Source organism: Zea mays, chromosome 9, assembly GCF_902167145.1.
Source record: "Zea mays cultivar B73 chromosome 9, Zm-B73-REFERENCE-NAM-5.0, whole genome shotgun sequence".
Taxonomy (NCBI): Eukaryota; Viridiplantae; Streptophyta; class Magnoliopsida; order Poales; family Poaceae; genus Zea; species Zea mays.
The window spans coordinates 104,069,619-104,090,321 of NC_050104.1; the positions used below are offsets into that span (position 1 = coordinate 104,069,619).

General features: G+C 47.3%; 1 protein-coding gene across 1 annotated transcript; it reads right to left on the reverse strand.

Moving 5' to 3' along the window:
- Positions 1 to 13,754: 13,754 nt before the first annotated feature.
- On the reverse strand, positions 13,755 to 14,851 carry LOC100282052 (uncharacterized). The gene has a single exon (NM_001154965.2). It carries the CDS (start codon positions 14,739 to 14,741, stop codon positions 14,040 to 14,042), a length of 702 nt encoding a protein of 233 aa, NP_001148437.2. The 5' UTR covers positions 14,742 to 14,851; the 3' UTR covers positions 13,755 to 14,039.
- Positions 14,852 to 20,703: the final 5,852 nt, after the last annotated feature.

Here is a 20,703-nt window from a genome sequence, read left to right on the forward strand (position 1 = left end):
CTATTATACGCTAGGCTATCTGCGAGATCTTCTTTCGTCATAGCACATAAGCCAGCTTCGAGCTTCGGAAACCCCATACTTCTAGCCATCTCCCGACAGACGGATAATTCTTTGTTGTCTGGGAGGCAGTATAGGAAATCTTCTTCGTTCGTCCCATTGAACACTAGTGCCCCCTTCGGATATTTCAATTCTTTGGCATAGTGGTGAGCTTCAAAAATTTCTCCTTTCGATAACTTTTTCCCCGAAGCATGTCGCACGATATAGTCATATATTTTGGAAGATGCTTCGGGGACGGCGGTATCAATTTCTTCGACCGAAGCTGGCTCTGACATTTTCATTTCTTCGGTTGCCTTTACAATTTTTACTTCTTCTGCTTTCGAAGGTATTACCTTGGTTGGTTCTGAAGGCCCAGTTTCAACTCCAGTCTGTTGCTTCGGAGCTTCAGCAACAGACACTTCAGCAAGTACCTCGGAAGTTTCAGCAGTTTTCTTTGGGGTTGTGCTTGGAAGTTTAATTGTTTCCAAAACATCTAACACATTAACCATTCTTTTCCTTTTTGGGGTCACTGTCGGCCCCTTCTTGATTTTTGATGCCTCAATTTCTTCTGAAGGACTTAAAATTCCTGATGCCTTCACTCCCTCAGCTGATGCTTTTGCTTCTTCCGTCTCTGGTTCTTTTATCTTTTCTGTCGCTGGCACTTCGGCCATTTCTGCGACTTCTGGCAGCAGAGTTGGCTCTTCAGCCTCGGTGGCCGAAGAGGCCTCTCCGGTGAACTCAGGCACTGAGGCTGGTTCAATATAGCGTGGCCGATGTGTGAGAACCTTTATCCTTTTTCTTTTCGGTGCTGGCTCACTAGGAGCAGCTGCAGCTTCTTCTTTCGCAGAAGTTGTGCCTTTTCTTTTCTGCCCTCGAATGGGATAACGATAGTCGGGGTAGACGAACCCGATTGCATCAAATACCCGGTTGAGTCTTTTCCTTTTTCGGCCTCCGAAGGTCGCTGACAATGCAGTGTCTTCGGCCTTCGAATATACCCCAAGCAATTCGTCACTTACAGTCTCAATACTCTTTAACCAATCATCATCTGGCTCAACAAACTTGTCTCCGTACTTGAATGTATACTTCAACCGGACTAGCCCACCTTCGTCAGTCTCTTTAACAGTTTCTTTCGGCATTTCCCAATTATCTGCAAGAGGCCACACTCTGAAGGCAATGTGTTCTTGAGTTAAATCCCTTGTACCAATAAAAGAGCAAACAACTCCGAAGGCTCTCTGGCATTCTTCGGCTGCTTCATTCATTTCCACCTTCGGCCTTCGCAGGCCGAAGCGTTGCCAGATGGGATGCATAATGATCTTCTTTATATCCTCTCGAGATTTCAAGTCATTTTTCACGTAAAACCATTCCGTCATCCAGTCGCCGGGCCATCTCTTTCGAAAGGTTGGCACTGGGCAGCTTGACCCAGACCGAGAGCCGAAGCTGCAGCAGCCAAAGTTGTTGTGATATTGTTCCTTACCCCAGGGTTTTGTCTCGTATAACAATTCGTGCATGTTGCAGAAGCTTTTTGCATCAGGTTCCAAGCCTTGGCTCCTCACAGCCCACACAAAGATATTCATCCTTATGATTGCTTCAGGGATAAGTTGGTGAAGATGGATTTCAAATATCCTCAGCACCTCCACAACAAAACGTCTCAGGGGGAATCGAAGTCCAGCCTTCAAGAAGCTTCAAAATATTACGACTTCATCTTCCTCAGGAGTTGGGCAAGTCTTCTCTCCTTCGTCGGCCCTTACAACAGACAAATCCCGGAAATATCTTCCCCTCATGTTGACAAGATGATTTTCTTTAATACTTGATTTGCCGAAAACCGCATGGCTTGGCCGCCAAGGTCGATCTTCGGAGTCTTCACCACCACTATCCGCATCATAACTGTCGCTATCACCAGTATCTTCAGATAAACCTTCCAAAATTTATTTAGTGATCTTTTCTGTATTAGTCTTCGACATAGATCGAAGAAAACCCAGATGCATCTCTTCAGAAATACTCAACTTCATTTCGGCAGCAACCTTCTTCTCCTTAGACATCCCTTCGGAATTTTTGCCTCTCGCTTCCAAAGCTTAAAACTAGGGAAGCAACCAAATGTTGATAAGCAGAAAACTATTTGAGCAGGTAAAACAGATGGCAAGAAAGCGTGCCGGGTAAATTGTGGCGAGCCCGTATTTATAAACCCATTATGTCGGAGACTGGAGGGCCCCATTTGCCAATGACTGTTGCTATTCTAGCAAAAGGAAGGTGTTTTTTCGGACCTTCGGCTTATAGCTTTCGTCCATTTCGCAATCTGAATTTATCATTCTGACAAATTAATATTGCGAGGGGCTACTGTTGGGGGCCTTCGGCTTCCGAAGGTCCTCAAAAACATGATTTAACAATGTTTCTGGAGTAAAGTACATTAACAGGTACCTTCGGACTCGGATCAGAGCCACGGTACGAAGAAGCACAAAGGTTGGCGCAGAGACGAAGTTGTGTGTAGAAGAGCTTCGGAATAGCGGCGGAAAAGGAAACCGACTTAAAGATGAAAAACCAGATTAGACCTCGAGGAGTTATCATAAAGTTATTGATAAATATAAAGGGCATTATTGTAATTTTCCATGGGTTGCGACCCGTGCCTATAAATAGTTGAACAGTATCCCTTTACTGGACACACTGGTTTTGGCATTGACTTTTGCGTCACACTTGTACTTTTACCTTCTTACGAGCTGAAGATACACTTGTAATTTGATATCATTTTTATCTTCCCGTTATAATAAAATGGAAATGAGTCGATAATAATACACAACTGTTTATGTTATTTTTATGTTTCATATGATTCCTTCTTCATTATTATATTTTATGTTTATGAAGGTATGTCATTCATAACCTTCGTCCAAAAATCATTATATCCTTAGGGAAATAATGCTTAAAAGGACGAAGGATATTAACATTTAACATTTTGTGTTGCCTTGTTCTTGATTCATAGCATTTGAGAACAAGTCCCCAACATATATAATTTAGACTGGAATTTTTATGTTGTTACAACTAGCCGACTTGTGTAAATTACTAAATTCTAGTTACAAATTTGTCAGATTTGTATAAATATTGTACTTGTATAAATCGTCTCTTGTACATTAGTGAAATCCTGTCAAAGATCTAATAACACGCCCCAACAAACATATCGCATGTACACTCAAATGGATGATTCAACCAAACACGTGCCCACCAAATCCTGGCTGGTTATGTACAGTCAACCAAACAGCCATAGAAAATATTACTTGCATCCACTTATACAGGCTTGGCTCGGTCTGCATGAGCTTCTGAACCTGGCTCTGCCTAGTCAAGGAACCAAACAGATGGTATATGTACAAGCAAATGGGTCACCTGGCAAGGACTCGCCACAAATCTAGGGGCGACACTAGGCTCTAAATTTTACACTATAAAATTTAAGTATCAAATCGGATTAGGATCGAGTCTATTTCTATTTATTTTGAACTAAAATTTATTAGTGCCCTACCATTTTGTGAAGAACCATTTTTATCGTGATTCGTTACCCCCTCTACACAAATCCGGTGAAAGCACAACCTGTTGCCAACCGTATCACACGGACCGTATTTTATCTCCACTGTGTTCAAATGGGTCACCCCATGGAAAGCCTTAGAAACCAAAAAAATGAGTACTGCCAACATATTTTCGAATTTAATTGTTCAAAATTATTACAACCCATTGTTTTGTTCTCACACTCATAGACTCAAACACTTAGTCACACTAAAATCTCGCATTTTCGCTGACTGACACTCTAGCTCACAGACTCGACCTCTAACCAGCAGCAGGTTCCTAATCTTGATCAAGCCATAACGAGTCTTTTTAACTACTTGTCCTCCGTATTATGTTGTGCTCTTTATTGGCCTAACTCTCAACCCTTGATGTAGAGTAACATCTTACTGTCTTTGAGTTCGAGCGCTTAGGGGTGGCAATTTAACTCGTAAATCCAAAATTCGAGAGGTACTCGGCCCTATGGGTGTGGGTGTGGGTCAAGATTTTGATCCACGGGTGTACCCCACATCTGATCTGAAGTTTTACAAGTATAGGTGCGGGTTTATATTTCAACACGTGTGTGACCCCACCCGATCCGAAATTTGGTTTATTCTTTATTTTGCACAAAAATGATTAAGATATTATAGTAATTATTTTAGTAAGTAACTTGACTAAAGATTCATGAAATGTTTTGTTGCTTCTCAACGTGAGAAGGCTTAAAATCCATAGATATAACTCAATTATTGATGATACTACATTACTTATAGTTCAATTATTGTTTAAAAGTATATACTAAGTAAAATCTTGTTGGTGACCTGAAACCCGATGGGTTCGGGTGCGGGTTTGGAATGGCACCCCTAGGTGCAATCACGGACGAATAGAGAGTCGTGGGCCTTCTCCACGAGCAAGTGGTGCTCCGCTTCTGGCTCCTCTCGGACGCTCCCCGCCGTCTCCACTATCGAGCTTCCGGCCGAAACGCACCGGGCCTCGTTCCCTCTGGTACACGGTGGCGGGCGTGACACAAACTCGGTTGTCACGGTCTCGTCGGCCCACTCGATACAATTACAACGGCTCACGCAAGAGCCGAGGGGTTGTGTGGTTTTTCTAAACTCACTCAACTAATTAGGATTCACCTAGAGCAAGCGCTAAAGCGGTCTAACTAATCTAAGCACTTTGCAAAGCACCTACGCTAATCAACGAGTGATTCTATTAAGCACTTGGGTGTATGAGCACTTGGAAATGTCTATACTATGCCTTGGTATGTTGCTTGGGCTCCCACACCTTGAAATGCCCGGTTGGGCGAATTCTAGCTGTTGGAGAAAAGTTGTTGCTCTCTGCGGCACACCGGACAACCCGGTGGAGTCATCGAACAGTCATGTGCCCCTGTCCGGTGTGCCTGGTCATTGGATCTGACACCGCATGTGATCGTTGGCAGTGGAGGCTTTTACACTAGACAGTACGGACGTCACACCGGACAGTCCGGTGGCTTCTATCCACCAGTGCCACCAGGAACTAGTCGTTGGGCTACTGTTCCTTGGTGCACCGAACAGTCCGGCGTGTAGCACCAGACTGTCCGGTGTGCCACCGAACAGTCAGGTGTCCTCGACCGGACAGTCCGCCCGTGGCAACACATTTTTTCGTTTACTAGACTTTGCTTGATACTTGTTGATCTTCTCTTGTGATCTTCATAATGTCTTTTTTTGAGGTGTTGCTTTCCTCAGCGCCTTAGTCCAAATCACTTTAGCATCCTATGAACTACAAACATAAACACTAGCAAACACATTAGTCCACAGGTTATGTTGATCATCAAACACCAAAACCTATTTATCCAAATGGCACTGGTCCATTTTCCTTACAAACATCTCGCTATTTTGGAGCTAGTCTGAGCGAAAGAAAAAATGTGAGTTAAAGAATCAAAATGTTCCTGGTCCATGACTTAGACTAGATGGAAATCCACTTGAGATATTTTTCTAAGTCATAGGATCTCTCTCAAGTTTAGCCAAAGCAACTTGGAGAAGATTGCTCAAAGATCAACAACAAGTCAGAAACTCAAGTTCTGAAATCGTCAAGTGCGGACCGTCCAGACCCTTCTGGCGGATCGTCCGCGACACCATTATGACTTCGGATAGGAACTATAAATCGTGGATAGTTTGGCTAAAATCGCATACCGTCCGGCTATAAAGTGCCAACCGGCCGACTAAAATTCACGGACCGTTTGCATGTGAAGATCTGGTTCAGCCCAAAGGTGACAAGTTGAGCAAAAGGAATTTTAGAGCTGGCACGGACTGTCCGGGACTAAGGGCAGACCGTCCGCGTGGTGTCACCGAGGCAGATAGCCATTGATCTGTCAGGCGTATCCATTGAGCTGTCAGAACCGACCGTTGAGAGGGTCGCGGACCGTTCGGGCTTAAGCCACAGACCATCTGCCCGTGCGCAGAACAGGCAGACAGGGCATAACAGCTATATGGGTGGTTGGAGGCTATAAAAGGGACCCCAACCAGCCCACTCAAATTGATTCATTGATCCATATCATACACAAGAGTTGGGTATTCACATCAAAACCTCACAGGTGCCACAAAAAAGAGAGATCAAGCAAGAAAGAGCTACTCGTGTGCGTTTAGTGATAATGCCTTATAAGAATCATTGAGAGAAAGTGTGTGCTACCTCTTGTGATCTTTTAAGCGTGGAGTTTTGACTCCCATTCATTCTAAAGCTAGCAAGAGCTTTTTATCTTTGTGGTTGGTCTTGCGGAGAATTCGGTCTTTTGTTGACAAGGCGGTGGCGGGGGAGCTTCAGAATTGTCTGAGGCCGAGAGGGCAGCGCAGCGTCAATCGAGCGACAGGAGGGCGGCATGACCAGAGGCCAGACGGCAGGGCGACACGACTTCAGAGAGTGGGTGGGAGGGCGGTGCTATGGGGTACAGATATCCCCTGGGTCCACTAGAAAGCAAGAAGGCCTCGCGGGAGGCTTTGGGCCAGTTACCTCGCAAGGCCATCCCTTCGTGGGCCGGAACAGAACTGCTGGCGGAGTGGGCCGACACGAGAAAGAAGCAGACTCAGGCCCAAGCAACCCGTCAGACTCGAGCGCTATCCGTAGCGCCCACCCGACTTTCCCGCGTGCAGCGCCCTTGAATATCGGGGCGGATTAGGGATAAGTCGGCAAGATTGTAGGAAGATCAGTTCAGTCGGTTCACTATTATTTAGGGTATACATAATCATCACGTACGCATGTAGTGTCCCACGGTCGAGTATATAAGGCCTAGGGGTACCCCATCATTTCCATCGACCATCTACCTATCTCATTAGCTTTTCTCCATCCTGGAGACTTCCCTTGTAACCTACCACATAAAGATCCACACCAGAAAGTAGGGTATTACGTCTCTCCAAGCGACTCAAACCTACAGAAAATCATCTGTCGCATCTCGTGCGCCCCGCACAAACCATTGAGTTACAGTCAACAACACTGTCCTACCCAAAAGCACCGCGAGGGGTAACCCTGGGTGTGCGGTCAGACTCTAAACACCGACAACTGGCGCGCCAGGTAGGGGTGTGTCGTTGACCCAAGCTAGCTCAATGGCCGTCACATCCCAGTGCAAGATCGCTCTTCGCCTGGATCCGTGTTCTGCTTCGGAACCATCTTGTCCATAGCAGATGAGGAAGGAACTCTGCACCGCATAGCAGATCCACCGGAGAAGAGGTTTTCCCCGGAGATCCCCAGGAAAGCTGGAGCAAGACAACGGACAGCGCAGCCTCCTGCGCCTCGAGCGAAGATTACCTCTTGCAAGCCAAAAATCAGGAATTTACCTGCTCGAAGAACTCCGCTGCCCACTTTGCCCACAAAGGAGTGGACGCGGATTACAAGAAATAAAGAGGCAAGCGTTTCGAGAAAGGGGATGGAGTTTCGCTGAGTTATCTTTCTGGCACCTTTGCCCTCAGAGGAGGACGGAAAGAAGCACACCCTCACAGCAACTTCTTTCTACCCCGACATCCTCTTCATCAGGGGGAGATTGGAACCATCTCCCATCTCCGACGACGAGCCGACCGTGCAAGGGGAAGAACCTCCCCAGCGTGAAGCACGGCGCCGAAAGAACAGACACCGGAATGTTCGGCGACATCACGAGGCCGGGGAGTGGGACCCAACGCAGCCCGTATCCCGGGATGAAGTTTCAGAAGTGGGAGAAACTCCTGACGAGCGAGTATACTGATAAAGGCAGAATTCTCGCCGGCGTGATCGCCGACAAGCTCAAGACCGAGAGCGAGAACAAGCCGAGCAGGGCGCAAGGTTGCGCCGAGAGAATCTCGTCTTTGCTCGAAACATGAACCTTGACTTTGCCCGCGCAATGAACACGCCAAGCGAAGTCGGGGGAGTGCTGGCCCAGATAGCTGATGGCCTCCCGTGAACTCCGAACGCTGAAGGTTATCGGCGGGTGCTTACTTGGGCAGCTAATCACCTTCTACCTATTGCTCATACCCCGAGTGACCTACGACATGCCATCAACAGTCGGTGAGACGCGTGGAGCTCCATCAACGCTTCATGCGACCGACGACATGAAAACGAGATAAGGCGCCGAGAGGAGTATGACCGGGACCACGGCGTCCCGACTCGAAGTCACGCCACCCGGGTTGAGTCCGCTGCGGCCTCAACTAGTGGCCCGATCCGGGGACGGTCAATACGACACATCACCGACTCCCCTCCCTAAGATCGACACCATGAACGCCGACATGAGGAAACATGCGGAGCCTCCGCACTTACTCTGCGTCTCCGGGCCATCCAGTGGCCCCCTAACTTCAAAGTCTCCAACGTCGACAAGTACGAGCCTAAGCAGGACCCGGGGGGCTGGTTGGTCCGGGGCTGGTTGGCCGTCTACACGACCGCCGCCCGGGCCGCCAGGGCAACAGAAGACGTAATGACAGCATATTTGCCCATCGTCCTTGGACAAGATGCGCTGCAGTGGCTACGACATCTGCCACGACACTGCATCGACGACTGGAGCGACTTCAGTCGGTGGTTCATCGCCAACTTCCAGTCCCTCTCTGACAAGCCGGTGCATCCATAGGACCTCAAATCCATCAGGCGCTTGGGCGATGAAACACTTCGGCCATACCTCAACAGGTTTCAGACCATGAGAAACTACATCCCCGAAGTCACCGAGACAACGGTGATTGAAGATTTCTACCGGGGATCTAATGACTCAGCCTTCGTCTGAGCCATACAGCAGAAAGCGCCGACCACCTCTGAACAACTGTTCCGAGAGGCAGACCTCTACATCACCGCTGACGAGCGGGCTTAGGACCTCATCGGAGGTACGAAACCTGCACCACCGGCACCACGGCGCGACACGAACCAGCAACCTGACAGGCGCTGGGAGAAGAGGCCTCGTGAGTAGGTACATGCCGTCGGACCACCCGTCGCTCGAGCCCGAGGTGCGCCCCATGGAGGCGAACGGACACTGGATGACATCCTCGACGCCCAGTGCCCGTACCACAAGGACATGTGCCACACCCTACGGAACTGTAGGGACTTCAAGCACTCCGACGGACACGGCCGACCGTTCCAGCCTCTACCACCTCCCCCACCACGAGAAGGGCCCGGCGAGCCCAAGCAGCCTCAGCAACTAGAAGGGGGAGGGGGTGGAGCATTCTCACGCGTTGACAGGGAGGTCAACGTAGGGATGGCAACGGGTTTAAAACCTGCGGGTACAGAGATTATAAACCCGTACCCGCGAGATTAATGTTAAACCCGTACCCGCACCCGCTACCCGCGACGGGTAGCGTATGTTACCCAAACCCGCTACCCGCGGGTTTATGGCACCCGCGGGTACACCCGCGGGGACAGTCATATAATAAATATTTATTAAACTGATAGCACAGAATAATAAATATATATTAAACTGATAAAAACATGTATCGATCTTAGCCAAAAGTTCTACGAGTTCCCTGGCGCCTGTAGTCTTCTTTTATATCATTTGATTGGCTCCGCTCGCTCAAAGCTTTCGGGGTGCACTAAATTGAGATGCATGTGCTCTACAGTCTACACAGACACACACGCGGGTATGCGGGTCTGCGGGCACGGGTACAACATTTTCATACCCACGAGAAAAAACTCGTCGGGTTGAGAATCAAACTCGTACTCGTACCCACAGGTACAAACTCACACCCAAACCCGCACCCTATAGGGTTTTTACCCACGGGCACACAGGTAAAATGTGCTCGTTGCCATCCCTAGGTCAACGTCATCTTCGGAGGACACAGATCGCAGGAGAACAGAAGGCAGCAGAAGCTCAACGACCGGCAGGTCCTGGCGACAACCACCAGTGCCCCAGCTCCTTATCGATGGTCAGAGCATGCAATAACCTTCAGCCGAGCGGATCAGTGGCTCAACTTCGACCACCCCGGCAAGTACCCGCTCCTCGTTGATCCAGTGATCCGAGAGAGCAGGGTGAAAAAAGTACCAGTAGACGGGGGAAGTAGCATTAACGTCACCTTCCCCCGGACACTCCTAGCCTTGGGAGTTGCACTCAAAGACCTCACCGAGTCAGATACACCCTTCTTCGGTATCGTGCCGACCGAAGGAGAGTACCCACTCGGGCACATCTACATGTCTGTCACCTTTGGGACTCCGGAGAACTACAGAATTGAGTTCCTGAGGTTCGAGGTGGCACGCTTCAACTGCGGGTACAACGCCATTATCGACAGATCAGGACTGGCAAAGTTCATGGCCATTCCACACTACTCATATATGATATTGAAGATGCCGGGGCCTTAAGGAATCATCACCGTGCGTGCTGACTTCCAAGGCGCCGCGGAGTGCTTTCGGGGAGCCATCCAGGCAGCCCTCACACCCGGACCCCCGATAGCTTCCCCCATGCAGGCAGACATCAAGCCGGAGGAAGATCTCACAATACCCACTAACGAAGCTCAAGCCGTGACCTCTATACGGCCGACTGGGAGACTAAGAGGATCAACCTGGGATTCACCGAGAGGGCAAGACTGCCATCATCAGTTCCAGCCTTGAAGACAAATAGGAAAGCGCGCTCGTCCGGTTCCTGCAAGATAACCGAGACGTATTTGCATGGCAACCTGCGGATATGCCAGGAGTCCCAACAGAACTGGTCGAGCACAAATTGAAGGTCTATCCTCAAGCAAGGCCGATTCGACAGAAGCTATGTCGTTTCACGTCTGATAAAATAGAAGTTATTCGCGTCGAGTTAGCCCGCTTAGTGACTGCGGGGTTCATTAGGGAGGTGATGCATCCTGAGTGGTTAGCAAATCTTGTTCTTGTACTCAAAAAGAATAAAGTGGATTGACGCATGTGCGTCGACTATACTGATCTCAACAAGCATTGTCCGAAGGATCCCTTCGGGCTCCCTAGAATAGATCAGGTAATCGACTCGACTGCTGGCTGTTCTATGTTGTCCTTCCTAGATTTCTATTCTGGATACCATTAGATCAGCCTGGCAAAAGAAGATGAGGAGAAGACTGCTTTCATCACCCCGTTTGGAGCTTTCTGCTATACCTCCATGTCGTTGGCCTCAAGAACGCAGGAGCAACTTACCAGAGAGCCATCTGTTGGGGCGAAGGCGAAGACGCTACCCTTCGCTCTAGCCTTCGTCTATCTCGCTGTGCCAACAGGAAGCAGAACGACCGGCGAGGTCCACCCTTCGTCTTCTACACTACAAGACGAAGGCCTACGACGACGTCGCCCCGTCCCACGTCCTCACTCGACCTGGAGGCACACATGGGATTCGGCCCATTGTAATAGGCCCCGCACGGAGAAGTGTGTTACGGGCCCGATTTGTAATAGTTTTTCTGTAATGACAGTCTGTAACCCTCCTTTATAGGAATATTCCGGGGATAGACCAGGTGCCTGAGGGTACATGCGTCCTTACATTGAGACGTTGGGCACTCAGGCACCTATAAATACCCTCGTACAGTGCCCTTGAGAGGCGGGATTAACAGAGCTATTGCCAAACCTTGTTCTCGTTGCTTTCACTCTCCCGTTGGATCAACTTGCCCAAGAGAGCAAGTTCCAACATCATCCAAACATGCTTAGCCGATCACTGGGGCAAGTGGGTGGAAGCTTACGTCGACGATTATTTAGGGTGCAAGATTGTAGGAAGATCAGTTTAGTCGGTTCACTATTATTTAGGGTATACATAATCGTCACGTACGCATATAGTGCCACACGGTCGAGTATACAAGGTCTAGGGGTACCCCATCATTTTCATCGATCATCTACCTATCTCATTAGCTTTTCTCCATCCTGAAGACTTCCCTTGTAACCTACCACATAAAGATCCACACCAGGAAGTAGGGTATTACGCCTCTCCAAGCGGTCCGAGCCTGCAGAAAATCATCTGTCGCATCTCGTGCGTCCCGCACGAACCATTGAGTTACAGTCAACAACATTGTCCTACCCAAAAGCACCGCGAGGGGTAACCCTGGGTGTACCATCGGACTCCAAACAACGAAAGGTGCATCACTCCGACAAGGTGTGGCGGCGAACTTGTCTGGCGGACGACTAGGAGTCTAGGAACGTGAGGAGAAACAATGCGGGAAAGAGAAAAAAGAAGGCGCCTAAAACAGATTTTGTGATCCATTTTGTGCGCAACGTGCTTTCCGGAGTCCCTTGCAGCTTGCTACATGTAGCAACGAGGAAGCAAAAAGTAGTGACTTCATAAATTTAGCAACATCGTTTACAGTACCATTAGAGATATGTTTTTTCTATTAACTCCTTAAATTGTGATTTAGGAACCTTTTTACTAAACTGTTGGAGATACTCTGAAGTAGGCTTCACACGGGAAAAAAAGAGACACAACGTTCAAGGTGCTTAAGTTTGTGCTACGTTGAAGCACTCACTGAAGGCGAATTTCAAGAATGATGAAAGTAGGTTCCAGGTTCAGGGCGTAGTTCAGAACCCAAAACTTAAGGGGTGTTTGGTTAGAGGGACTAAAGATTAGTCTATAGTTTTTAGTCTTATTTAGGGGGTGTTTGGTTTATAGGGACTAATGTTTAGTCCTTTCATTTTGTTCCATTTTAGTATATAAATTGATAAATATAGAAACTAAAATAGAGTTTTAGTTTCTATATTTGATAATTTTGTAACTAAAGTGGAATAAAATGTAGGGACTAAAAATTAGTCCCTAGAAACCAAACACCCCTTTAGTCTCTTTTTTGCCAAACGCTAGGACTAAAATATGGAGTAAAATGATTTAGTCTTTAGGCCTTCACAAATGTGCTAAAAAGGACTAAACCATATTAATTCCACGTTTACCCCTCATTTAATTTAATTATACTAATAGCAGGAGAATGTTAAAAACTATTTTAGTCTTCTTATGAGTCATTTAGTATATTCTTACTATTTTTAGCCTCTAGAACCAAACATGTTAGGGACTAAAGTTTAGTCCCCTAATTAAACTTTAGTCCCTAGACTAAAGAAACCAAACATGGCCTTAATTTTCCAACCTAGTACCCTTCCGAGATATTTCTCTGATGGGCTCTTCAACTCTGTCATCCTCGTCTCTAGCTCTAATTTTCTAACATGGTCATACCAAGAAACTCTTGTATTGTTTGATTCACATTTTACAAAATGTGAATAGTAACGATAATGTTAAACCATATTTAATTAAATCCCATTGTAATTAGATACAACACTAGAAACTGAGAAACTGATAGTGTGTTATTTAAACTTGTTACCATTGATAATTGAGTTAATAATTGAGTGTGAATCATTATTGTTATCATTTACGTTACATTTCGTGAACCAAACGGTACCTCTATTTACAGTGTTGATTACCAGTGACGACACGATTAATAATTGACCAACAGCAAGAGATGCTGGGGTACCAGCAAGGCAAACGAAAGAACCTTTGCTCGTCCCCAAGAGGCATCTGACCCTTGCTCTTGCTCGCCAAAACCTGAGAATCTGAATCCCCAATTAAACTAGCTTCAGCGTTCATTAAGAAAGCAACTTATGTGATACCAGACCGACAGCAGGCATAAAGAAACTTTGAAGGACACTGCAACGCTGACAATCCCCAATTAAACTAGATAACCATAGCAATTAGCCGCAGCTGCAGTGCACAGCCTAATATCAAGAGCCTAGTATTTGTTTGGCATGGTGAGCATCACAGCATCAACCTTCCAGTCAAAATGGAGCCATTTTGCGGCTGGGCGGCCCCTTCTCTCCTTTGATAATAATAGAGAACGCCTGTGATAGTAGTGGTACTATGCAGATGATCAATTCTCAGACAAGAGTTGCATACCATGACAAGTCATGAAACAGAGGGCGTCAACAATTGCATGAAGCTAGACCTATAAAGCCATGTTCGCAAGAAACTTGCATCTCTGCAGTGCACTAGTAACAGCGCCGGTCACAACAGTGGCGGCAGTAACACAAGCCACCGTTGCCGTCACGATTATTTTCAGGGAAAAGAAACCAACTCTTGCCGGAAGAGACGAACCAACCATGGCGTCGCGAGTTCAGAGCGCGTTGAGCATGTCCTCGGCGCTGCTGTTGGTGAACGCGCCGCCCTCCTCGAGGTTGATCACCTTGACCACGCCGTCCTCCGCGAGCAGCGCGTAGCGGCGGGACCGGACGCCGAGCCCCACGGGCTTGTCGGAGAGGTCGAGCTCGACGCCCATGGCGCGCGCCAGCTCGCCGTTGCCGTCCGACAGGAGCAGCACCTCGTCCCCGATCCCCAGACTCTCCTTCCACGCGCGCATCACGAAGGCGTCGTTGACGGAGACGCAGGCCACGGTGTCGACGCCCTTGGCGCGGAGCTCCCCGGCCTTGGCCACGAACCCCGGGAGGTGCTTCTGGGTGCAGGTGGGCGTGAACGCGCCGGGCACGGCGAAGAGCACCACCTTCTTCCCCGCGGTGAGGTCGCGGACCGTCACCGTCTTCAGCTCGCCGTCGGGGGAGGACGTGTCGAAGTAGGAGAGCGTCGCGTCAGGGAGCCGGTCCCCGACCGCGATGGTCTTGGCCGCCGCCGCGGGGGCCGCCGACGCCGACGACGCCACGGCCCGGATTGGCGCGCCAAGGAACCCCCGGAGGGGTGCCCCGGCGGCCAGGCGGCGGGAGGCGAAGGAGAGGGAGGAGGAGGAGGCGGGGCGCGACAGGAGGATGCGCTTACCGGCGGCGGCCGCGGTGGCGGACAGAGCAGCGAGGGCGGAGGTAGCCATGGAGATGGGGTGGGTGGCGATGCGGTCGAGGAATTGGCCTGGGGCTGGAGGTTTCTGTATTCACTTTGGGGGACGCGACTCGCGAGCCCTAGGATGGAATGGGAAATGGGATCCTCTGCAATCCGGGATCTGGTGGTAGTAGGAGTGTGATTGGCTGCGGGCGGCGGGGCTTAGCCGATGTGCTCTGCCTCTGCGCCTCTGCCACGTCGTGTCGTCTCTTCGACTTAGGTTCGGTATAATCAAGTCTTTTTCGTGCCGTGAGCCCGTGAGTACGATAGGTCAGATAAGGCCGAGCCGTCTAATAGCCTGAAACAAGTCTAGATTTACAATACATAATCCAGATTCATACGTAAGTCACAATTCAAAATCTAATACAAGTCTAGCTTCACATTACATAATCAGATTCATATACATATCACCATACAACTATAAGTCCATATTACAATTACAACTACAAGTCCACATTCGCAATTATAAGTCCAGATTCCAAAGCATAACATTAATACTTCAGCAAAGTAGATATTTAATTAGGTTTGGAGCTAATGTGCAATGTTGTCTCGTTAAAAACCTTTCTAGGTAAAAACTCACACCTCGTGAGAAAATCCTAGAAAGAAAGAAAAAAGAATACAATTGGCTCCAAATTAAAGTATTAATGTCCGTTATAGTCCATAGTACATAAAACAAATAAGTTACAGTCCAAACAAACTTTCAAACAGAGGCTGCATCTTCAAGGATCATACTTTCATGAATAACTTCCATCTCTTTGGTGTCCTTCTCCACATTGTGCTGCATATGTGAGTCTGCTAATTTCCAATCCTTTATACATGACAAAATCTCCACCTCAATCACTCTGCCAACAAGACTAAAAGTTGATTCAGAAGATAGAGTTGAAGCAAGAACAATCATGACATCTGTAGCAAGGAGAGAAAGAATATGATAAGTAAGCTTATTGAAAGTCGCCTAGAGGGGGATGAATAGGGCGAAATTGAAATTTACAAAGTTAATCACAACTACAAGCCGGATTAGCGTTAGAAATATAATCGAGTCGGCGAGAGAAGTTGCAAAACAAATCGCAAGCAAATAAAGAGTGTGACACGCGGATTTGTTTTACCGAGGTTCGGTTCTCGCAAACCTACTCCCCGTTGAGGAGGCCACAAAGGCCGGGTCTTTTTCAACCCCTTCCCTCTCTCAAACGGTCCCTCGAACCGAGTGAGCTTTCTCTTCTCAAATCAACCGGGAACAGAACTTCCCCGCAAGGACCACCACACAATTGTGTCTCTTGCCTTGGTTACAAGTGAGTATTGATCTCAAGAAAGAATGAGAAAGAAGAAAGCAATCCAAGCGCAAGAGCTCAAAAGAACACAACAAATCACTCTCACTAAACACTAATGCTTTTGTGGAATTGGGAGAGGATTTGATCACTTGGGTGTGTCTTGTATTGAATGCCTAGCTCTTGTAAGTGATTGGAAGGTTGAAAACTTGGATGACTTGAATGTGGGGTGGTTGGGGGTATTTATAACCCCAACCACCAAACTAGCTGTTTGGTGGAGGCTGTCTGTCGCATGGTGCACCGGACAGTCCGGTGCGCCAGCCACGTCACCAGGCCGTTGGGTTCCGACCGTTGGAGCTCTGACAGCTGGGCCCGCCTGGATGTCCGGTGGCGCACCAGACATGTCCTGTAGAGTGTCCAGTGCGCCACTTCGCGCGTGCCTGACTTTTGCGCGCTCTGGCGCGCATTTAATGCTTCTGCAGGTGACCGTTGGCGCGAAGTAGTTGTTGCCCCGCTGGCTCACCGGACAGTCCGGTGTGCACCGGACATGTCCGGTGAATTATAGCGGAGCGGATTCCCGAAGCTGGCGAGTTCAGAGTCGCTTCATTCCTGGAGCACCAGACACTGTCCGGTGTACACCGGACAGTCCGGTGAATTATAGCGGAGCGCCTCTGAGTTTTCCCGAAGGTGAAGAGTTTGGTTTGGAGTTCCCTGGTGCACCGGACATTGTCCGGTGGTGCACCGGACACTGTCCGGTGGTGCACCGGACAGTCCGGTGCGCCAGACCAGGGCTGCCTTCGGTTATCCCTTGCTTTCTTTGTTGAACCCAATTCTTGGTCTTTTATTGGCTAAGTGTGAACCTTTGGCACCTGTATAACTTATAGACTAGAGCAAACTAGTTAGTCCAATTATTTGTGTTGGGCAATTCAACCACCAAAATCAATTAGGAAAATAGGTGTAAGCCTAATTCCGTTTCAATCTCCCCCTTTTTGGTGATTGATGCCAACACAAACCAAAGCAAATATGGAAGTGCATAATTGAACTAGTTTGCATAATGTAAGTGCAAAGGTTGCTTGGAATTGAGCCAATACAAATACTTATAAGATACACATGGATTGTTTTAACATTTTGGACCACGCTTGCACCACATGTTTTGTTTTTGCAAATTCTTTTGTAAATCCTTTTCAAAGTTCTTTTGCAAATAGTCAAAGGTAAATGAATAAGATTTTGCGAAGCATTTTCAAGATTTGAAATTTCTTCCCCTGTTTCAAATGCTTTTTTCCTTTGACTAAACAAAACTCCCCCTAAATGAGATCCTCCTCTTAGTGTTCAAGAGGGTTTTAAGATATTGATTTTGAAAATACTACTCTCTCCCCTTTTTGAACACAAGGACATAAGGAGATACCAAATTGAAAATCATACCAATTGAAAAACTCTTTTTAAAATTAGTGGTGGTGCGGTCCTTTTGCTTTGGGCTCATGCTTTCTCCCCCTTTGGCATGAATCGCCAAAAACGGAGTCATTAGAGCCCTTTTCCTAATTACTTTCTCCCCTTTGGCAAATAAAATATGAGTGAAGATTATACCAAAGACGAAGTCCTCTTGCTTCGGACTCAGGCTCTCTCCCCCAAACATGGAGAGTTGCCCGGAGCGACGGCGAAGGATGAGTTACGGAGTGGAAGCCTTTGTCTTCGCCGAAGACTCTAATTCCCTTTCAATATACCTATGACTTGGTTTGAAATAGACTTGAAAAAATATTAGTCATAGCATATGAAAGAGACATGATCAAAGGTATATGAATGAGCTATGTGTGCAAGTCAACAAAAGAAGTTCCTCGAATCAAGAATATTTAGCTCATGCCTAAGTTTGTTAAAGGTTTGTTCATCAAGAGGCTTGGTAAAGATATCGACTAATTGATCTTTAGTATTAATGTATGAAATCTCGATATCTCCCTTTTGTTGGTGATCCCTTAGAAAGTGATACCGAATGGCTATGTGTTTAGTGCGGCTATGCTCAACGGGATTATCCGCCATGCGGATTGCACTCTCATTATCACATAGAAGAGGGACTTTGGTTAATTTGTAACCGTAGTCCCTAAGGGTTTGCCTCATCCAAAGTAGTTGCGCGCAACAATGGCCTGCGGCAATGTACTCGGCTTCGGCGGAAGAAAGAGCTACGGAATTTTGCTTCTTTGAAGCCCAAGACACCAAGGATCTTCCCAAGAACTGGCAAGTCCCCGATGTGCTCTTTCTATTGATTTTACACCCCGCCCAATCGGCATCCGAGTAACCAATTAAATCAAAAGTGGATCCCCTAGGATACCAAAGCCCAAACTTAGGAGTATAAACTAAATATCTCAAGATTCGTTTTACGGCCGTAAGGTGAGCTTCCTTAGGGTCGGCTTGGAATCTTGCACACATGCATACGGAAAGCATAATATCCGGTCGAGATGCACATAAATAGAGTAGAGAGCCTATCATCGACCGGTATACCTTTTGATCCATGGACTTACCTTCCGTGTCGAGGTCGAGATGCCCATTGGTTCCCATGGGTGTCTTGATGGGCTTGGCATCCTTCATCCCAAACTTGTTTAGAATGTCTTGAGTATACTTCGTTTGGCTTATGAAAGTGCCCTCTTGGAGTTGCTTTACTTGAAATCCTAAGAAATACTTCAACTCCCCCATCATAGACATCTCGATTTTTTGTGTCATGATCCTACTAAATTCTTCACATGTAGACTCGTTAGTAGACTCAAATATAATATCATCAACATAAATTTGGCATACAAACAAGTCATTTTCAAGAGTTTTAGTGAAGAGTGTAGGATCGGCTTTTCCGACTTTGAATCCATTAGTGATAAGGAAATCTCTAAGGCATTCATACCATGCTCTTGGGGCTTGCTTGAGCCCATAAAGCGCCTTAGAGAGTTTATAGACATGGTTAGGGTACTCACTATCTTCAAAGCCGGGAGGTTGCTCAACATAAACCTCTTCCTTGATTGGTCCATTGAGGAAGGCACTCTTCACGTCCATTTGGTAAAGCTTGAAGCCATGGTAAGTAGCATAGGCCAATAATATACGAATTGACTCAAGCCTAGCTACGGGTGCATAGGTTTCACCGAAATCCAAACCTTCGACTTGGGAGTATCCTTTGGCCACAAGTCGAGCTTTGTTCCTTGTCACCACACCATGCTCGTCTTGCTTGTTGCGGAAAACTCATTTGGTTCCTACAACATTTTGATTAGGACGTGGAACCAAATGCCATACCTCATTCCTAGTGAAGTTGTTGAGCTCCTCTTGCATCGCCACCACCCAATCCGAATCTTGAAGTGCTTCCTCTATCCTATGTGGCTAAATAGAGGAAACAAAGGAGTAATGCTCACAAAAATGTGCAACCCGAGATCTAGTAGTTACCCCCTTATGAATATCGCCGAGGATGGTGTCGATGGGGTGATCTCGTTGGATTGCTTGGTGGACTCTTGGGTGTGGCGGCCTTGGTTCTTCATCCTACTTGTCTTGATCATTTGCATCTCCCCCTTGATCAATGCCATCATCTTGAGGTGGCTCATTTTCTTGATCTTGCCCTTCATCAACTTGAGCCTCATCCTCATTTTGAGTTGGTGGAGATGCTTGCGTGGAGGAGGATGGTTGATCTTGTGCATTTGGAGGCTCTTTGGATTCCTTAGGACACACATCCCCAATGGACATGTTCCTTAGTGCGATGCACGGAGCCTCTTCATCACCTATCTCATCAAGATCAACTTGCTCTACTTGAGAGCCGTTAGTCTCATCAAACACAACGTCACAAGAAACTTCAACTTGTCCAGAGGACTTGTTAAAGATTCTATATGCCCTTGTGTTTGAATCATATCCTAGTAAAAAGTCTTCTATAGTCTTAGGAGCAAATTTAGATTTTCTACCTTTTTAAACAAGTATAAAGCATTTGCTACCAAAGACTCTAAAATATGAAATATTGGGCTTTTTATCGGTTAAGAGTTCGTATGATGTCTTCTTGAGGATTCGATGTAGATACAACCGGTTGATGGCGTAGCAGGCGGTGTTGACCGCCTCGGTCCAAAACCGATCCGAAGTCTTGTACTCATCAAGCATGGTTCTTGCCATGTCCAATAGAGTTCTATTCTTCCTCTCCACTACACCATTTTGTTGTGGCGTGTAGGGAGAAGAGAACTCATGCTTGATGCCCTCCTCCTCAAGGAAGCCTTCGATTTGAGAGTTCTTGAACTCTGTCCCGTTGTCGCTTCTAATTTTCTTGATCCTTAAGCCGAACTCGTTTTGAGCTCGTCTCAAGAATCCCTTTAGGGTCTCTTGGGTATGGGATTTTTCTTGCAAAAAGAATACCCAAGTGAAGCGAGAATAATCATCCACAATAACTAGACAGTACTTACTCCCGCCGATGCTTATGTAAGCGATCAGGCCGAATAGGTCCATGTGTAGGAGCTCCAGTGGCCTGTCAGTCGTCATGATGTTCTTGTGTGGATGATGAGCACTAACTTGCTTCCCTGCTTGGCATGCGCTACAAATCCTGTCTTTCTCAAAATGAACATTTGTTAATCCTAAAATGTGCTCTCCCTTTAGAAGCTTATGAAGATTCTTCATCCCAACATGGGCTAGTCGGCGGTGCCAGAGCCAACACATGTTAGTCTTAGCAATTAAGCAAGTGTCGAGTTCAGCTCT

Coding starts and splice junctions, on each gene's coding strand:
- LOC100282052 (NM_001154965.2), bottom strand. CDS start 14,741: ATGGCTACCTCCGCCCTCGCTGCTCTGTCCGCCACCGCGGCCGCCGCC.